This window comes from Drosophila kikkawai, chromosome 3R, assembly GCF_030179895.1.
Source record: "Drosophila kikkawai strain 14028-0561.14 chromosome 3R, DkikHiC1v2, whole genome shotgun sequence".
Taxonomy (NCBI): Eukaryota; Metazoa; Arthropoda; class Insecta; order Diptera; family Drosophilidae; genus Drosophila; species Drosophila kikkawai.
The window spans coordinates 30,542,477-30,564,061 of record NC_091731.1 but is presented as its reverse complement, the minus strand read 5'-3'; the positions used below and the strand labels follow the sequence as shown (position 1 = coordinate 30,564,061).

Genomic DNA, 21,585 nt, shown 5'->3' with positions numbered 1-21,585 from the left:
GGTGGACAATTTGGCAAAATCGCAGCGGCTAACGAAACTTGATTTTCCTTCGCATTGGCCATGGTAATTAATCAAACAACTGCCATCCGCCGAAAAAATAAATGTGAAAAACGATGGGGATAAACGCAAAAATGGCGTCTACAATCGAGCAAATCAAAAAGCCTGGCTGAATTGTATATCGCATAGGTGCAAATTTCGCTCAAATTTATATTAATCGTCTTAAGTTGCTTGGAGGGGGCAAGTAAAGATACTGGTTCGCAACGATCGGTGTCCACCAATGTTCAAATATGCTAAGCTTGCCAGCGAGAATAGGATTCCATTAGCAACATGGTCGGAAACTTGCAACAATGTTGCCAGCGAGATGCGGCAATTACACTTGAAAAATAAATGGTTTGTAATAAAAAGAAAGTTTAAAAATAATGTAAATTATATAAACAAATGAAGAAGAGTAATTTTTGATCCTTATAGGAAATATATTTCAACAGCCGAATTAATTTAGCCAACAATATTTTTGATTTCTAATACCTAATTTCAAGGTTTGGTTAATATATTTAATTTTTATAAGAATTAAAATAAATGAGCTTTCCAGGCTAAGTTTAAATAAGTGCTATAAACTCTAAAAGCCTCATTAACCTCAATTAATGGTAGAATATGTTTACCCTTCTGTTGCACCAATAAATTTCTTAAAGTGTAATTCCATTTGCCATGGTCCCCCATAGGTGATAAGAAATAATTGAAAAGATTGTCGGGCATTTGAATCGATTGAATGGGCTGGCAGGGAAAAAGAAGGACCGCGCTGGGCTATAATTAGGCGATTTGCGATTGTGTACGATTGTGTGCGTTTGTGGGCAGAGGCAAATGTTTATGTTATGTCAATTGCCGACCACACAGGCAAAGAACCCCCAGCCAGATGGGCGGACGGGGCCAGGGGGTGAGGTGGTGCCGCCCAGTGACTTCCAAACTGTGCACTGCCCTCCGTCATTAAGGTTGCGACGAGTCTGTCTGTCTGTCGTCTGTCTTCGCCACTTTGCTTTCTTTTCGCTGAGCTTGCAGTCTTGCCACAGTTTCCCTTCCATCTGCATGGCCCTGTCGTTGCCTTAATTGTTTTATTGCATTTTCAGCGGGTGAGAGAGGCAAACTTTCTATTTGCACATTTTCACAGGAAAAAATATTTAATTTTCTTCTTCTTTTTTTTAGTTTTTGTGGACTGAAAATGGCTTGAAAAATGCATAGCGATAAATGTTGTATGTTTTTTTTATTATTGAAGATGCTGCTGGTGACAGTAACAATATTTGTCTTCCGCCTAATTACAAATGGGAAATTTCGTATAGTGACTTGTCACTGTTTTTCCTATGAGAGAGTCTTGCTGTATTTTTGCTACTAGTCTTAGTCTTATTGTCTATTTCAATTCAACTTGAAATACTCCTAAACTTAGAAGATCTTAAATAATTTCATAAAGTTATTGAACTGCTCAAATTGCCAGGAAAAAGTTTGAAACTTTGTTCCCATCTTCTGTAAGGGCAACCCCTTTTATTTTTTAGCAGTGAAACCGATTGTTTGCTAACAATTTGGCTATTAAAGGCATTTTTAACCATCGTTAGTTAGAGCAGCTCCCCTGTTTAATGGCTGTCAGCAGTTGAGCGAGTTTCGCATCGAGCAGCAGCAGCTGCCCTGCGATCAATTCAGCCTTAATTATGCGTTTCATATGGAGCACCGGCAATGGCCACAGTCAACCCTTTTTATGTGCAAATCTTAGCGCGTTTTATGAGCCGCTCATTAGAACGCGAACATGACCAGGAGACGGACACGCTGCGTATGCCAACAATTGCTGGGATGGGGCTGCGGGTCTGCCAGCCGCTGCCGCGCCTTTATGACGTTAAGATGTCGACAACAATGGTAGACGTAGACTGAGGTTGCCAAGGCAAGAACACTGTGAGAAAATACAACAAAATATAATGGTACGGTCACAAGAAAGCTTATTTTCTTCCTGGTTTTATGACAGGATCGGTATAATTTGCTATTATTTTACTTTGTAATTTTTTGAATGCTTTAAACAGAGCAACAGACCTCTCAATCATTTAATAAATAGTATTTATAAACATAGTTTGTCGCAGCGTAATGGCAGGCGGAGAATAAGATATAGACGCAGACCGAGTGCTCTCGGCTCATTATAATGGGCGGCACTTTATTTAAATGCGCCACGGCACATCATTAACAAGGCAAATGCCATACCATGGGGCCTCAGATCTGTTCAGATGCGTTCTTGGTTCACTTTCCTTGGAGAGGAGAGCCCAAGGATGTTTGTATGTTTATGTGGATGGGTTCTAAACCGGCAACGCAGACCGCACGCACTTTCCGATGGAAAGGGGAAACCGGGCGTGCAGTGCAGCTGAGCAATGGGCAGATATTTTATAATATCTCAATTGATGAGAGGGGTTTCCATCAAGGTCCAGAGCACAGTGGGGCAAAGAATAATCATGGGAAATTAGAATCGAATACTAAAAATAAATATTCACCGCTCTTGTCGTCTTATGACCTGTTGTTGATTCGAAATTTATTGGGTTCACAAATTGAACCTTTTATATTTTATATATTTTTTCTTAGAATTGAATTTAAAGGATTTCTTGGAAATCTGAAAAAGAAATAAAAAATAAATAAATACGTTGTTATCAGTAAAGGCATATATATACATACATACGAATGTAGATGTGCATTAATACTTTGTTATCAGTTATATTATAAAAAGTTTATAATTCTCTAATTAATAAAGATGCGTTATTTTTATCAAGAAGTCTTGATGTTCTAGTTTTTAAATTTAAAAAATATACATAGTTAATTAATACTTTATTTAATAATTATTTAATTTTTAAGAAATTACTTTTATTTGCTTAAATAGATAATGAATATAAGTAAGACGCTATTTTAAAAGCCCTCTGCTTTTTTCACACACTATTTTCTTCCTTAACATATACTTTTATATTAAAAAAATAATAATAATTACAAATTAGTGAACAGGTATTAAGCCTTCGGCGTGGTTGCTCCTCCGCTTGAGATTTGAGCAGCGCAGCGCAGCTCTTCATTATCGCGACTTGTCCTCTTGCAGCGACGGATCACTGATAGCAATTGTTTATTTTGCAGCTTCTATATAAGCAGGAACCATCAACGATATTTATTTATAATTAATTGCAGTCCTCATGAATCGACTGGTGAGTAAAACATATTTTGAAGACTAGCAAACAAATATTTATTTTCTATTTAATTGACAGGTATTTGTTGTCGTTGTGGTCCTCGCAGGCTTTCATCTTGTGAGTCCTGTTCCCAATAACGGAGGCGGATATGGACAAGGTGGAGGCTTTGGAGGCGGTTTCGGAGGCGGTCAAGGTGGAGGTGGATTTTTTGGTGGCCTCTTTGGTTCCATAGCTAACATCGTTGACGAAAGTATTAAACTTGGACAACGTAGAAAACAGCAGCAACAATACGAAAATGGACAGTATGGCGGAGGACCTTCTTACGGCGGTGGCGGGCCTTATAATGGAGGACCTTCCTACGGTGGTGGCGGACCTTATAATGAAGGACCCTATAATGGAGGATCAAATGGAGGCGGGCCATATAATGAAGGACCCTATGGCGGAGGACAAAATAATGGCGGCCAAAATGGTGGCAGTCAAAGTGGTGGATACCCCATCATGGACATGAGTGCTCGTCGAGGCTACGGTTCCAGGCAATACAACCGATATTATCAACCAAATCAACAATATTATCCCCAATATAATGGACGACAGTATAGGGGCAAATAATTATCGAGGTATATTTCCAGATCTAGACTTTCGGACATCTGCTGGCTTCGCCATTCTAAACGGTTTTACTGATTTAAAATATCAAACAAATAATAAGCTATTTAAAGAAAGAAATATTGTTTTAAATGTTTTATTTTTCTTAATAATTTGTAAGCTTTTTTCATAAGAACTGGAAAATTAAACAACACAAATGGTAACTAATTTGAAAATAAAACAAAATAAATGTTTTTCAAGCACAAAGGAAATACTTAAGTTTTTATTATTATTATTGATTTAAGAAATGAATAAACACAATTGAAATATTTATGTGCTTATTTGGAAAGACTTTCATTTATAATATATTTTATATTATATATATTTTTGTGTACCACCTTATCTCAATTAAGCAAGACAAAAATCCATGAAAAAAATACAAAGAATTGTTAATATATTATTCCTCAAATTCTTGTTTTGTGAAATATTTTAATCTAGCTTCAGCTTCATCTATAAATGCGAACGCAACTTGAAAATTAGTTCATTTCAAGTTCGCAAACAAAATGAAGTGGCTGGTAAGTTTGTGTTGCCTCTTAGTTTACGCATTGTACATATAACATTTATATTACGTTTTTTAATTACAGACATTTTTATTTGTGATCTTTATTGGCATTCACCTTGCCACTCCTTTTTTTTGTCAACGACTGTTTGCTTTTACTAAAGCCATCATCGAAGGAGCATTAGATGGAGTGGAAAATTATTTTCAATCTCAATCTGGGCAAAAACTTGTCGGTGGAGGGGAAAATCATAGATCCCAATCATATCCCATCATTGATTTACGCCGCAATAGGACAAGTTTTAACTGAACATCTGATTCACCACAAATAGAAATTAAGAACATTTTGAAATGTACCACGATGTTGAAATATAATATTGGTCACAATATATATGCATTTAAAATGAAAAAATGTTACCTATTGTTTATCAAACACTAGAATAATTGCAAAGGTTGATTTTGAGCAAGTCTTTGGTTTTGGGATAAATACATATAAATTCATATTCAGGCTGCAGGCCCACTCATTGCCACAATCGCAAAACAAATAAAGCTAGCGCTGATAAATGTCATCGACCGTTTTCAGTTTGGTTGAAATAACGATAAGAATTAACAGATTAGTCTATGTATATATGTACTTAGTCTTTTCAGACAGAAGAGCCTCTGCATTATCTCCCGAAAGCTACCCTAGCGACTTAAAAACAACAAAGTGATTTTATTTTTATTGAATTCCCAATATAGACTTTCTATTTTCAATAAATCAATAAAAAGTAGAGGCCATAAGATCTCACGATGACAGGATTTTGACTCAATTTATAATAGATTGAATCCAGAGATTGTAATTATTGTACCTCTTATTTAGAAATTTATTATAAATGAAGTTTTTATTATTGGATAAGCTTATAAATTGTACTTGGTTGCAGATATATCTAAATAAAAATAAAAAGTATTCTGCATTTGCATTATCCCTAGCATTCAAACACAACATCTTAAAGTCTTGGTTGACTGCTTATTAAGTTGATTTGATTTTCCGCGATTCAAAACCCAATGTACCTTCATGGGGCGCCTTAATTGGTTTCGTAGAATTTGCCGTGGACCCTTCTCGATGATGATCGCTTCGTTTACCTGTTCGCACTACACTACCCCCCCTCCAGTACCATCTTCTCGTCCGCCCCACTTTCCTATGGATTTCACCTATTACTTGTTCTGAAGTTCTTGGCTTCTTCTTCTGCCTGATAATTATGGTCGCAACTTGGTTTGGGCCTGGGCTTTAGTGAGTTTGCAAATTACCCTGCAATTGCAACAACTCAGAAGGGATAAGCGGAATTTGCTTTAACTACAGCTTTCTGCTTAAAAGTCCTTGATTGATTAAATAGAACATTTAAGAAGATTTCCTCAATTAAAACTATCAGATTAAATCACTGCCGACGAACTCAAAGCCGAATTAAACACCTATTAAGACATCATTGGTATTTTTGTATTATCATATTTTGTTTTGGCCCCGCAGTCGTATCAATCAATCAATCAATCAAAGCGCATCCAGCAAAACGCCAATTTATGTCAGTAGTTCCGCTCATCCTTGACACAAAATTCATACCGAGAAGAAGAAAACCCATACATAATAATACACATGCATAACATTTATGCGTAATTACCGAAGGTGGCTAAATGGACGTATCCCCCCCCTTGGCAGTAAATCAAACAGCCCACAAATATTTACAAAATCATAAACGAAACCTACAAGTTTGCTTTGATTTAATTGCTGTTCGGTCTTGTTTGTCCGAATATTTTGGCCAACCTTCGTGGGAGGCAATTTGCCAGTAGTTTTTTTTTATAATGTTTATGTATCCAAACTTAATTACGCGCGTGTTTCTGTCAGATGACCAAGCCAATCTTTTTACAATGAAAAGACCTGAGGCCAAAAAAAATAGTAAAACAAAAGCAAAACCGAAAAACTGAAGTAAAGTTCCAAGAAGTTCGAAATGGAAAAAGCACTACAACTTTTCTAAGATACTAACAAGATCTTTCATATCTTATTAAAAAAATATTTCAAAAATATTTAAAAAGTTTATATAGTTTTTAATATTAAATATACAAACATTAAACCAAATACTTCAGCTTAAAATCCCCTGAGATCAGGTTTCCTTGCCTGTTTATTTATGGTTTGAGGTCTGAGGGTTTAAGCTAGCGAATGCCGCTACGCCCAGGGGAACGTTTATTCAGAGTCTTCGGGGCAACATAATTTTGCACAGAAATTATTAGCACTTTATTATTATTTTTTTGTGGTTGTTACGCCTCTTTCTTGTACGCATTAGCACTAAATTCAAAAAACCCACGAAACCCACACCAGCACACGGGCCAAATTGTTCACCTTTCGTTTTGAGGAAGAAATTTTAATGAACACTTGGCAACATGCTGACAAAAGCATGTGAATATGTTTAAAATTGGTTTGGAAATGTATTTTGAAAATAAAAAAACCATGTAAAAATATAAAATAATATTTACAAAATATTTTCAAATAGTAATTGAAACTTTATACGTTTAGTCTTTGTGTTTAATGTAAGCCTTAATCTAACTAAGCTTTGTAGCTATAGCTGTAAATTATGTAAATTGTAAAAATATTAAATTTTACAAACTAAAATCCCGGAAAGCCTCTCACTCGCAGCCATATGTCATCGCTGATTTCCTGAAATACTTGTCGTCTCTTCCTGCTCATCATTAATGTCGTCAGCATCAGCATCACATAACGATCGTTCAACTCTCTCGTTGACCATTGAAACTATTCGCATGACCCCATCGGGGGAATCGCTTGCACCTCCTATTGAAAACGTGAAAAGCCGCAGAGCTGGAAAACCGAAAAAAAAAGAAATACAGCACCAGCTGACCGATCGTGAACTCTGCGGTTGTCGGGCAGACATCTTCACCTCTTGTCGACTTTCCACGCTTCCCATTTCCATTTCCATTTCCATTTCACTTTCTTTTGCACAACGCGATGCCGCCAAGAGATGCTTCCTCGCAGCATCGCGTAATTAACATTCAGCGCTCGACTCGACTCGACTCTTTTGCCACTGATGCCAGTTACCAGTTGCCAGTTGCAGTGCCGTTCGGTGTTCGTAATGAGGAAACAAATGTTGTCAAATGCGTTGGCGGTTGGGCGCTAGCTCGATAAGACAGAAAAAAACAAAAACACTGCAGCTGTGCGGGATGTCATTGCACTCCCACTTAGATGGAGCTCCCAGAGTCACCTCAACATTGCCAATAAATGAAGTTCAGCCAGGCACCAAGTGTAATGGAGCTTAATGTCAAGGCTTGAATTGGGAAGAGTATTCAAAAGAGCTTTTGTACCCATTAAAAAATTGTTATCATGAGTTTGAAGATAAGAAAAATAACCGTTTTTTTCCCACGAATCACAAACAAACTTAAAATGATTTGCCAGTTTTTGGAATTTAGAGCTTTTAGAATTTGTTTTTATTTTTATTTTATTGTTGCCTTTATTTATAAAAAAATGTCAATTGCCTTAGATCTTTCAACTAAATAGTAGCTACGTGCTACAATTTGTGGCATGTGTGTGGCTCTGTGAGTAGCAGGTTCCCATAGAGCAAAAGGCAACATCCAGACAAAGCTTTTAGCCAAGTTTAAAGCAGAGAACGTTGATGTAGATTAGAAAAGAAAAGCGCAGTATAATAGGTAATAAGTGCAAGTCTTAGACTCATTTCGAACGTGTTAAAATGATACTGCAGATGCCCCGGAAGCCAAAATAAATACATTATGTTAACACGCTATGTGAATGTGAGTTTTCCGGACTTTAGGATACTGTAATGCTCTTTTTTTAAACTGAAATATATACATTGTTTCATATGTATTTGTTAGCTTTGAATTTTATAGCTTATTATTCCATAGAATATATTTTTATTTTTAAATTTTGTATACCCTACCATTTGGCTAATTTCTGTTCTGTTCTCCCTATTAAAAAGCAAAAGGCATGCAAAATGCAAAAGCAAACAGCTAAAAATCGACAGCAAGCCAAAAAATAAAAATAAAAAAAATATTAAATGGAAAATTTGCAACCGGCAAACCGGCAACCGGCAAAATTCAGCCTGCCACCGCGATATGAGGCGAGCTCAACAATTATTATGCAGCAGCAAAAATCCACTCGAGGCGTTGCCCGCAGCCAAGTCGCTGCCAAGTGATTCTAATGATGCTTCTAATGATATAGTCAAAAGCGAAGCGCAACTCGCTGCTGCGAGGGGCCCGGAGAAGGAGTCGGTAGCAATTGCATTCGGTTAGCCATTTGGTGGAGCCAAAGTCAGTCTGCATTAACCCTTAACCAGCCTGATGCCTTGCTGATGCAAGTGTTAAGGAATTTCTTTGAAGATTTTTAAATAATACTGAAATGTATTAAATAAATTTAAGACATAAAGGAGTTGCTTTTTGTAGAAAATACTTCGTTATATGGAGCAATTCTCAGAATATCTATAAAAAAATGTATATATGAAAAGTCAGAAATAATAGTACGTACTGCTTCATTATCTAATTGAATTTAAATTTTAAAATATTTCCAAATAGCTTACCTCTTAGAAAGATATACCCCATAGACCATCTGATGTGTTAAATAAATGTTCTAATACTCCTTTTCCCCTTGCACTGCTTCTTCCTTCCTCGACGCGCGTCAGACTTTTCCGCTTTGATTTTGCGTTAATCTTGGCTTGCACCTGTTGGACGCTCGGTCCGTTCGTCCGCTTCTCGGTGGGTTGGCGACTCTTCCTCCTGGTGGAAGAACCTGGGGGAGCCGTCCCGCAGGAACCCCCCCTCCTGCCAGCACTTGGCGATGCCGTTGTTCAATTTTGCGTGCCGTTGCCGCCTCTGTTATTTTAACAATCTGCCATTTAAGCGTAAAAAATGTTGCCTCGTTTCGTGCCGCAGAGTTTTCCTTTTGGTTTTTCCTTTTTTTTTTCAGCGGCTCTTGCATGGATTTAGTTTTTTTTTTTCGGGCTATTTGATTTGGCAATCATGGACCGATGGCGCTGCGTTCTCCATTCTGCATTCTGCGTTTGCTTTTTGGTGCCAGGTTGCTTGGTTTCTTTTTCTTTGGTTTTTGGGCGGCGGCGTTGCGTTAGTTGAACCTTTTTCGGGCAAAACACACTCGAGAGTTGGTCAAAAGGAAATGGGAGGGGGGGACAGACAGGTTGGTTTGGACGGCAAGAATGTGGATTAGTCAAGACTTTGATTGAGAAATTCTTAGCGATCGCCGTGGTTTGTTAAATGGATAAATAGGAAGTCATTTTGGGATTTAATTTACTTTCCCTCTGCCTTGAAAGTAATTGTTTTTCAGTTTTTGTTGCTCTATAGGTAACATACATATACTGTGAGATTATTTTATGAAGGCCATCCACATATGACAGCCGTGAGTTGATCGTCGTCCATCATCGTACATGGCCAATGGCAAGGTAATCCAGGATGGTTGCTCCAATGAGTTTGCATTGGAAATCTTAACCTGTCAGGCAGGTTGAGTCTCTAGGTTTCGGAAGTCCAGATTGCCTGCTTTTTAAGCCGCCACCTGATTACAAGGAACTTGAAAATAATAAATGTTAAATTTGTAATTAAATTTATTTACCAAATAATAAGGGTATAAATCTTAAAGTAAGCTGAAAACTAAACACACAGTTTATAAAAGGAACGCTAAAGAGTTTTATGATTTTAAGTTTAATAAAATATTTATTGTTTGAACATTAATGTTTACAGTTGTTACTTTAATTGATTTAAAACATGAATTGTAATGAATTTTTTAAAAGGTGTAATGTACCAATTTAACCCTAAACCTTTTGAGCAGCATTTGCAATATTGGGACTAACATCTGACACGAATGTTAGTGTTTCCACTGGAGCTCTCAAGGAATCCTTTAACAACAGTCACTCCTGTATTTCCACTCGCAACAGAATCGACTACCACCGACTACCAGCAACATCAACTACTTGTGGCAATTGCGTAAATGATGTTCTAATACAACATCAATTACAATGGCAAGCGGCCCATGGCCGAAACCGTAATGATGTAGTCAGCCTCCGAGTTGCGTTTCAGCCAGGTATTCGCCTCCAGTTCCGCGCCTCCTTCTTCCCACTTCGATCTCTGGCAGCCACTTCTGGCTTGTGCTCCTCAATAAGCTTGTGGCATTCACGCCTTGTTGTTGCCAGCTTTATCCTCCTCTACTGTGGATGTTGCTGCTATTGCCAGTGTGTAGCTGTTATCGTTGTCGCTGAACCGGCTGGAACTCGGTCCCTGCTCTCGGCATCTCCGTAACAGTTGCCCGAGTGCATCCATATTACCCTGTACTCTGGAATGGAGTATCATGGCCGAGATTCATTCGAAAATTGTCACACGTTCCCAATTGAAAAGTGAAAATGTAAAGACACAAAAGGGGATAGTGGAAGTCTTAAGTAACATGAAAAATTAAAACATAAGACACTGATTTTTGTATATTTTCTTAAATTAAATTTAAATAAATATTTTATCTATAAAGAAATCTATAAAGTAAAGAATTTCTAAATTATTTCTAAAACCTAACACAATCTAGAGATTATAAGTTGCCCATGTGTCCCTTCAGATCTTATTTTGACAATTTTTTATGTTGTTAATTACAAAAAAAAAAAACAATGCTATTTATAAATTATTCTAAAACAGGGTACTCCAACGACCAAATCATTTTATGTAAAATCTTTCTTTGTGAATTCGAGTAAAAATTTCATGCACGTTGTTGCCGTTGTCGTTGCAGCAGTAACATCAGCGGCAACAACAACCGTTTTACGCATGCGTGTGCCTTAGCCACTGGGCTACCTGTTGCACCTGCTCAACCCCCTTTCGGGCTGGGCCCCCTTATCGCCCACCAACAGCTGACTGTGGCACTGCTTCAATTTATGTTTTAATTGTGGAAATTATGTGACACATGTTGCTGCTGTGGCTCTACTCCGCGTGCTTAGGCGGCGCATCTGAGAGCATCGAGCAGACCCGAAGAGCCGCCGTCTGTCATAACTGGTAAAGTTGTAATTAAACTGGTGCTGGGACCCCCATCCCAATTCCCCATTCCCATTTCCATCACCATCCCTCCTCCTGGGAAACTCTCCTTGGACTGCGTTCGTTGCCGCCCATCGGATGAAATTGGCTGGAATGGGGCGACAGCGTTTTGTGGGTTTTTCTCGGGCTGGTTGTAAACATTTTACGGTTGTTTATTGCCATCAATTGATGTATGGGTGGATGGATCATGGGAGGTTTTACAGGATACTGGATAATAATTTAGTTCGAGTGTGAGCAGCTGATGGGGGACTCAATTGGGTAGCTGATCAATGCAGGAGCTACGATGAGAGGTTTCTTTTTAATGGTTTGGTATTAAATTAACTACTATAATTAAAAGTTACTTCCTTTTTTAAATTTTCCTTTAGAGTTTTCAAACACTACAATGTAAAGTTGGTTATTTTTTTGTAATGATAAATTAAATCAAACTATAGAATTAAATCTTTCTAATATAAAAAATTCCAAAATTACGTAAAAACTTCAATCTAATCATTGAGAAGTGAGAACTATATAATTAGACTCATTGGAATTGTTATGGTTATGGCTTTCGTTGCTGTTGTCTTCCGCTCTAACTGCAGTGCGATTGATTGATTGCCTCTAAGACTGAGGAGTTGTTGACTTTACAGCGTGTTTATGGCTGCGCTTGAGTCTTGAACCCCAGTGAACTTAACACAAGCCAACCGCAAACAGTGCCTCCCGACTCCCCCAAACAGTTGCGGTCAAAATAGTGGCACATTCAAGGTTCTCTTAGTGCGTTTTAAAGCATAATACATAATTAAATATGTTTTAAATATTTAAAAGAATTCTTTCCATAGAAATGCAGTTCTTACAACTATATTTTTCAAGAACTTACCATCTAAAAAAAACGATGTATTAATTGTCCTGTTGTGCTATTACCTTAACCACCGCTGTGGATACGTAAGCCAAACTTTATGGAGTGTTGGGATTGGGGCACGTTGCCTAACCATAACGGTAATGGGGGGCTAGTGGTGGCCCAACAACCGGATCGGTACAAAACTTTGGGTCACTCGCTGTGGAAGTCGGGGAAGTGTTTAATAATAAAAATCAAAATACCGTCACGTAAACCGATAACAAGGCGCTAGACCAGCGGATCTCGGGAGGAATTGGAGTTACAGCCAAAACGCAATTAAGACCAACATTTTTATGGTGTTCAAACTATAAAATTCATATAATTAAATTGCAGTTATAACTATAACAGCGGCCACAGAAGCCGCACTTGCAGCAGCAACAGCCTCTACCAGTTAGCGAAACTATCATAAAGCCGGGATCAAATCTTCGCAGAGAGTGAATGATTTTTCCTAAGTGAGAAAATAAAGTGAAAAGTGATAAGTCTGTGGATTGATGTTGAGAAGAAGAATGTGTTGTTAATATTAAAATAAGTATTATTATAAACTTTGGACATTGAAATTTTAATACCTAAAAAACCATTACTTCTTTAAGCAATGTATTTTATTGTTACATTTATTTATGTAACAACTATTCAAATTTAAAAAAATCAATAAAAAGTCATCAATGTATTGTTCAAAATATTTTTTAAATATTTTAATAGATTTTTTAAATATGCATATTTTATATATCCCAGCTTACAAGAATTTGGCTTTTTTGAATTATTATTAATAAGTATAATAAACCAATATTTTAAATTTGAAAATGTAACTAATTTTATTAAATGGTTTATACCATTTACTGCGACACTGGCTAAGCTTTTGCAAACTATTAATTTCCTCAAGCCAATTTCAATGGCGATGGGTAATATATCCCATTAGTTCGATTATAATTAAGGAAATTAAGTCCGTATGGAAATTATCAATTATCTGATTGTATTTATCAAATTGAAACAACGCCGGCAGCGTTGCAGCCGTGTGGCCACTTGGAGCGGAAAACAAAAGTGGAAAAGCGAGGGGAGGCACAAAAAGCAGCAGGGCTGGAGGCGCAAAAAATAGTCCCGAAATTGGCCACTATCTTTATGCCGCCTAGTACCTCCTCCTCCACACCTTGGTGCAGTTGTGCAGCAGGTGTTGAAAGCTCTCTGCTCTCTCTCCCAATCCGCTCTCTGCAAGCTTTTCAAACTGTTGTTTTGTTTTTAATATTTTTTTTTTGCACGCTCTTCGGCTTTCTGTTACGGGTTTTGTGCCGGTTATTGTTGTTGCTGTTGCTTTGGAGTTGGTATTTTCATTGATGAAAATGCCGTGGCGCTTAAGAGAGAGAGAGAGAGAGCTGCGAGGGAGCTATAATGAGAGAGATGCCAAGATTGGGAGCGTTGGAGCAGAGAGAGCCCAATTTCGGTTACAGTGGCAGCTGGAAAAGTTGGACAGGTAACACATAGTAAAATTTACCTTTAGAAAACATTTAGATGATAATTTGTCGTGATTTTTTTCCAAGATTATTATACTATTTGTGTGATAATATAAAAACTTATTGATTTGCTAGATCTTCTAGGCTATTGATGACGATAAAAAAATAAAGCTGCAAGGAAAAACGAATAAAAAGAAAACTATTACATACCAAACAATGAAATTATAATAAAACTATGCATCGTACTTAATTTGTCCGTAAACATAAAATTGTTTAAAGGTCATATTTAATAATACAGGTTTTATAATTGATATCTTCCAGGATTTTTTTTTATTTCAACATGAATATTCGAGGTATTTTTTAAATTCGCTGTAAAGAAACAAGTCCCGATTAAATGTCAATAAAAAAACGATCAACATTACATTGCACAGATGTCAAGGTTTCTCAGTTGATCTCTTCCCGTTTCACCTCTGCACTCTCGCTCATTTTTTTTTGATCGCTCGGAAATTTCGCGAATACCTTTTTGGTAAGACGGAACAGCTGAGCGCTCTCTCTCTTAGCCACTCCGCTCTCTCTTCATCAGCCAGCAGGTGCAACGCAACAAGTGCCGCAGCGAGCTTCGGCTCTCTCGCCTCACGGCTGGAAGACACCTGAGAGCTGAGCTCACCTGGTCGCTCAGTTTGAAAAAAACTTTCGTGCGAGACGGACGTGAGTGACGGAGCATCGAGCTTTTTTTGCCTACCACCAAACAGTTGACTGCAACTTTGGCGCGACTTTTTTGCGAAGTGAACGACGGACGACGAATCGAGATCGCAGCGAAATTAGATGTGAAACAAGTGCAGAAGTGCCGAGACGAGGGAAAGAGGGAAATAGAAAAGCGGCGTACCTGTGCAACGGCGCACTGTGTTAGCCAAGTGTAACGATAAGCAGCGATACCCAATACCCCGACTAACTAAAGGAAAGCAACACACATAAATAATACCCCTTAGTGGCCAGCAGCCATGTCTACCACTACGAAACTGGAGCAGCAGCAGCACTCGAAGCCCATACTGAGTCCAACCCGATCCCTGGACGAAGGTTTCGAAAGCGATCCGGATCGGGTTTCCACAGATTCGGAGCATCAGACAAGTGGAACCGGCACTGGCAACACCACCACCACCACCAACACGAACAATGCCAGCAAGCTGGCTCAGCTCAGCTCGGCGGCCACTGGCGGCGCCACCAAAGCGGCATCGTCCAGTCCTCCATCCTCGAATACCATCGGAAGTTCGGGCAGTGCCACCAGGGGTGCCCTCACCCTGGCCGCCCCGCAAATCCAGAGGAGAGAGTTCTTCAAGGACCAGGGACCAAAGCTCCAGCGGCAACAGGCACCGCCACCGCAGCATCAGCAGCAGCCTCGCCTGCAGTACCAAAAGCAGCGGCAACCGTTGGTCCCCAGTGCCGCCTCCAGTGTTCACAATCATCGGTTGACCTCGGGCATTACTGGGTCCTCCGGCTCGGGAAACAACAGCCTGGGAAACACCGGAACTGCCACTTCCAACTATCGGCGCGGACGTCGGCTCCACATGAACCCCCATCACCCCACCCGCAACGGAATCCGTTCGCATTCCGTGGACGCCATATCACGACACAATCGCCACGGCTACGATCCCAGTAGCCTGATCCTAAAGCACGACGGGAATGGCAATATCAGTAGCAGTAGCAGTGCGGCGGGAGGCGCTACCCGCATGCTGAACTACAAGACAACGGGTGGCGGAGCAAGTGCAGCCGGAGCCCCAGCAGCAGGACAGGCTCTGCTGGTCCAGCCCATCTCCAGTGCCACCCTGTCGCCCCTGGTGGCTGCTGGCGTTGTGGACGGCGTAGAGGGTGGCGGCTCGTCACCCGTGATTGCCTCGGCCACCCACAGCCTGTACACCTTCTATCCGGCGGAGGGAAACCTTCAGGTGTGGCAAACGGAGTGTGGCGACCTTACCTACAAGTCGTCCCGGAATATGCATCAGCTTCACAAGGCACCAGTGTGCTGGACGCAGTCTATACCCAGACAGGCCAGAAGGTGAGTGTTTTTAATTGGGAAATGTTTTAAATTAGTTTTGGGGGAAAATCTATAAGGAAAAAGATTTTCCATTAGGAGTTTTTTACTTTCAGTTGTCATAAAATTGAAATCAAATTTTTTGCAATATCATTTTGTAAAGAAGGATAAAAGCAATATTATTTAGGGAAATATTGCAGTTTTTTTACTTTTCTCTATCTAAAGATACTTTCAATGAACATTGTGCATTTTTCGTTCTTTAAAAAGTAAAATCTATTTGTGTCTCTTGAGAAAGTCTCATAATTGATCACTATTCATTCTAGTTCTTTAATTAAGAGAGAAACAAACAAGTATTACTTTTAGTCTTAGACAAGCTACACTTAAATCTGGAGCTCAATAAATCGCTCAAAATGTAAGCTAATTAGTTAATGGTTCGGCTTTATTTTTGGCCAAAAATGAAGTCAATAGCCATTTCATCTTTAGCGCTCGGCCAGAGTGAAAGTCTTTTTAACAGCATCGGCATCGGGCCAAGACGCGAAGAGAGATAGTGAGAGAGTGGGCAACGATGGAGAGAAAGAGAAAGAGGGCCGCAGCAGCAACAGCAGCAGCCGCAGCAGCAGCAGGCGCATGTGTCATTTAGCTCTGGCCGCGGGGCAGGTTGCTGCAGTGTTGCAAGTTGCTCTGTGGCAATTAAAATGCCTTCGGAAACTGCTTCACATTGATTAGCTCTCTGCCCAGCTCCGACCCTTAGCAGACTGTTAAATCGCCCTTACATAACTTAACATTGCCCGGGGTTCGCCCCGAAATAGGTGTGTGTTTGTGTGTGTGTGACCCCAAATTAAACGCAAATTGCACACCGAAATTCAGGCACATAAAGTTTGCCAATTTCGCGCTTAACATTTCCAAAAGACATTTTAAGTTTTGCCCAAATTCGGGTTGGGTTTTTGGGCGCTGGAGACTGTTACAATTTTTGTCTGCGAAATGTGTCCGAAATACTTAATAGCTCTTGCAGTCGTTTAACTTTTATTTTTAGTTCGGGTTAAGGGGGCTTTTCATTGCTAAGAAATAGTAAATATAACGTAAAATATTACCAAAGGCGTGGAAAAACGAGGGAAAAGGCAAACAGTTTGGTAAAAGTGACCGAAATTATTAGCTAATTTTAATGGAGAAATGAAATGGGGTAATAGTAACTAAAATATATAATTTATTTTAAAGATGGAGTTCAATTTAATCAAAAGCAAGTGACTATTTGTTTTAATACGAATTTTTTAAATCTAAATAAAATGAATTATTAGTAAATGAATTATTAGTAAAATCGTACACAGGAAAGCAATATCAATTATTTTATATCCCATTAATACACATACACAAAGTACATGTAATGTTGTCTGATTTTCCATGCAAAATAGGAAATATTTCGAATTTTACTTTCAAATAGCATGTAATGCCTAAATGACTTTTGATGTAGCAATTCAGTCTCAGTTTCATTTGAAGTTTTCATTGCATAAGCACACGCAAATATGTTTATTAAAAGCCTTTTACTTTGACTAAGAAAACCGCCCACACCACCGCCCAATGCTGGGGCAACTACTATCGGGCCGGGCCCCCCTGGCGTCTTCGCTGCCATCAAAAATGGCAAACATTTCAATCAGCAGGAGCAAACATGCAAAGTGAATCAAGACCGCATGGAAATGTGGCAGCAGGCGGCAGCTGAAACGTTGATAAGACTCCCCCAACGAAGCGTTCAATCAAAAGACTTAGGCAACGAACTCGATTAGTTCAACGCACTGGCAGATGATAGATGATGTTTGTGTCTTTCTGTGACCGCAGGTTGTAGTGCTTTCGGAATTTTCTCTATTACGATTGCTGTTGAGGTTCGATTGATATCGCTTTTGGCAAACACACAGCTCACAACTCTATTGCAAATCAAATTGCATGATGCGCAAATATTTCGCTTCGACAGCAACTCTAACACCACCAGCAACAATAAAAGTAAAAGTTTTTTATTTCGCTTTGGCAAATTTATTTACATAGTTTGGAGTACACTTTTTTTCTTCATTTTTACAATGTGTCATACCTTTGCACACTTTTGCTTTTCATGAGACATTAGTTTTAGGTTTTTTCGTATTTTTTGTTGTTGTTTTGGACGCTGTGTGTGGATGGACCAAGTGTAGGTGTCCAAGCTGTGAGCATTCGAAAGTGTTTTTTATGAAGTGTGTGTGTTTTTTTCTTCGTGTTTTAGCCAAGGTGTTACTGGAAAGATGATTTGGTTGCTTTTTGGCGTGCGAAAGTATTGTTTTTTTGGGGAGATGAAGACGGAGTGGTGTTGTTTGATGTCTGCCCGATAGTGCCAAGCTTCCGCTTTATTATGGGAATTTGCAAAAATATGTATTCGCACTTTATTTAAAACTGAAGAAATTGTAACATGCGTGGGTTGGGATGGATCTCAAGTGCAGACTATCAAAAGTTACCTTTGGTTCTCAACCTTATTCCTTATTTCCTAACCTTTAATTTATTTCTTTATTGTAAAAGTATTGGATTAGAAATTCTTTTCTTGGTCTTTAAATTAATTTACAATTTTCAGTTGATATTTTATATCATTAAGACAATGATAAACTTATAATTCCTGCAAAACTTTTAGAAAAACCCAAGTTAAGAACTTGTACATCTCTTCTTTTTAATCTAATCCCATCAATATCATGGCCACCATGCCAATAATATGGCAAGCCCTCTTCAAGGCTACATCTTGTTTGTGTGTGTTTGGTGTGTGTTAATTTTCAATGACGCCATTAAAGAGCCCATGAGATTGTCACTTAATCGCTGGTGCTTGCCACTTGCGACTTAATTTGATAAACAAATGCCGCTAATTGCTCCCCATCAGCCAATCGGGATAGAGAGACCCAACCATAATTGCCGACTATTTACCCCTGTGTGCCTGAGGTGAAGGCTAAAGCTTCCTTCTGATTGCTGTTTGCCAGTCACTTTGCGCTGCGCAACCTGTTGAGTCCGCAGCATAGATAGATGATCAGCTTGCTGCTCGGCATTCACTTTGATTGCTCATCATTGAGCTCATCATCAGCGCCGAAATCATCGGCAAATATGGTGCCTAATTAAAAGAAATAAAAGCTCAAATAGAACCGAAGACGATCTTCCGTATTTACCCCAATGCGCTGGTTGGTTGATTTTTTTTTTGGCAAATACAAGATTCGTATGTCAATATTTGTGGCGACGGAGGCAGTGGTTTTGGATGAGCGGGGAGCCTAAAAATAGATCAAGTGCCGGAGGAAGCGGCGCTCAAGGGGCAGGTAAATGAGACAAGTAAACTCTTTTTTTTTTGCATAATATACCTAGGACTGTCAAGTCCAACTGCCAAATTGTGTTGTTTACTTTGAGCGAAATGTTGTCACCACAAATACGAATGACTTAAGCAGCGAACTTGCCGCTTATGCAATCCACCTCGCTGGCGCGCTTAGGATATCTTTAAATGATTCATTGTCTTGACTCAAATCTTCAAAATCCGAGCATTTCAAGCACTTTCAATGCCATATTTTTTGGGTAATTGCTTTTTTAAATACACATTTTTTTTTTTGGCACCCACTCTTGACGGCGCTGAAACACTTTCAATTTCAAAGCTTTGACGTCTGTTTTAGCACCATTTTTGGACGAGTCATCAAGACAAAAGAACTATTAAATGGAGATCACAATTCTATGGAAACGTTACCCCACCTCCCCTCACCGCACAGTAATTGAGTCGTTGTCAATGACATCAGAGCCAGCTCAAAAATGAATAGTAGCTGAAACAAAAACTTCATATAAAGCAGCCGGAAATGCAGCGGGCTGAAAACAAAAAAACTTCCCAAGCCTCTATAGGGTTTCCCGCTCAACTGTTGTTACATTTTTCCCTCTGACCATTTAGCATTCGCCACTCTGGTAATTATGCGAAAATGAAAACAATACGACCTGGGTGAGTCACCACCGCCAGTTGTCGACACCTGCCGACCCGCTTTGGGTCACGGGCCAACAATGTGAACTCACATGTGAAGAGAGTCTCGGAGTCTCGGAGTCTCGGGTCTCGGGTCTCGGGTCTCTGGTCTCGGGTGCACGGGTTCAGTTCACCGGGGTCGGGTAGCGAGCCAAATTGTAAAATGCAATAAAATTTGCTGCCATAAAGCAGCCGCTTTTGTTCGAGTGCGAGTCATGGTAATTATCCCCTTTGGCATATGGACAAATGAATTTTCCAACTGCCACACGGCGGGGTGTGTGCGCGGTATGCAAAACTAAATAATTTTTCGTTGCAATTACTTGCGGCTTTGTGGAGGGAAAGTCATTCGGGGAGTATCGAATTTGCCACCTCTGACTCTCGGGGGTTGCACCAGATCCATGGGAATTTTGAAATTAACTTGTATTTTTATTTTTACCCAATTAAAATACCCAAAGCTTAATATTAAATATAATAAATAATTTGTTGCAAGCTTATTTAATTATTAGTAAAATGTTTCAATCGTTTCGTTCCTTTAAACATTAATAAATTCAAAAGATTTATGCTCTAGATTTATATACAAAGTCATAGACATCTTGGGCAGGGCCACAGCCCAGGCAAACCGCAGAAACCTCACGTTTAATTTGAACAGCAAAATGCAATTTAAGCGAGGCGAACAATTTTGATGAACCGCTTGGATGTTGTTGGGCCAAGAGAAAAGCCACAGCGTCGAGATCCGCGCCTAAAAAGGGGGAGAACTTGGCAAATAAATACAATTTTAACACCTTTTGCTCCACATTCCTTTTCGGCCAGTTCCGTTAGCCGTGAACGATGATGGCCTGGCCCGGCCCGGCTCGGCTCGGGCATCAATTGTTATTATTATTAATTAGAAAAAATATTTCGCTGGCTAGCGATAGCCGCCGAAACCTAAGCCAGGCCAGACCAGAACCCAGCCCAAACATCGCCTGACTGGAATTATCAGAGCAGAGGCATCAAACCATTGGGAGCTGCAAGTTGCAGCCCGGTGCTGGAGAGTTATTTGGTCCAGAGTTTTGATTGGAACTCCTCGCGGCCGTGACATGCGAGCTGGAGGAGCCTCGCTTCGTGTCAGCAAATTAGAGAAATATTTTGTTTGCTCAGTAATTGGCAATTGATCCAGAGATCTCCCCCGAAATGTTCCGAAACCGAAAACCAGAAACGGGGCTTTACAAATTGCCGTGAAGCTCGTGGAGCACACGCCCCAAAAAATACACGTATATGAAATCAATAAACGTCTCATAAATAATGCCCATCGATTCCGGTTTGCCTGCTTTCGGCGTATAAAGAGAATCTCTATAAGAAATTTGCATTTTCAAATTTCAAAATTAGCATGACAAAGAGCTGATCAGCAAGAAAATTATAAAAAAAACCTTTGGCTATAAAATTATATTTAGAAAATGATATTCGGCAATTCTTGTGCGCACATATTTTCGCTTTCAGTGGGAAAAGAACAAAGCGTTTTGTCTAAAACTATAAAAACTATAAAATTATGCAAGCTGCTGTTGAGCAATATTTTTGAAAAGCGTGTAGTTTTTAGGTATTTAAACATAAGAATTAATTTAGAGAAAAATAAATGCAACTCTACTCATATAAATATTTTTAATCTTTCCCAACTAATTATAGTTTTTGAAATCATTTAAAGGAATTACCACAAATTTGCAACTTTCATTTCCCCCAAAAATGTTGCGTGATTTATGTTTTTGTTTTGTCGCTGGCTTAGCGAAATTCTTAAATATATTTGTCTGGCTTGGGTTTTAATTACAGAAATTCACGAGATATGCTAATTAGAGACTGTGAGCGACAAAGAAATTTATGTTTGGTCAAAAGGGAAAAT

General features: G+C 39.2%; 2 protein-coding genes across 2 annotated transcripts in view; both read left to right on the top strand.

Moving 5' to 3' along the window:
- Positions 1-3,194: 3,194 nt before the first annotated feature.
- LOC108077579 (heterogeneous nuclear ribonucleoprotein A3 homolog 2-like) lies at positions 3,195-3,797 on the top strand. Its single transcript, XM_017170974.1, has 2 exons — positions 3,195-3,206; positions 3,267-3,797. The coding sequence occupies exons 1-2, from the start codon at positions 3,195-3,197 to the stop codon at positions 3,795-3,797; spliced, it is 543 nt and encodes a 180-aa protein (XP_017026463.1).
- Positions 3,798-14,407: 10,610 nt separating this feature from the next.
- Positions 14,408-21,585, top strand: part of LOC108077636 (uncharacterized) — a 49,260-nt gene continuing 42,082 nt past the window's right edge. The window contains exon 1 of the mRNA XM_017171049.3: positions 14,408-15,757. Coding sequence (XP_017026538.1) covers positions 14,706-15,757 — 1,052 coding nt within the window. The 5' untranslated portion in view covers positions 14,408-14,705. The remainder of the gene's footprint in view (positions 15,758-21,585) is intronic.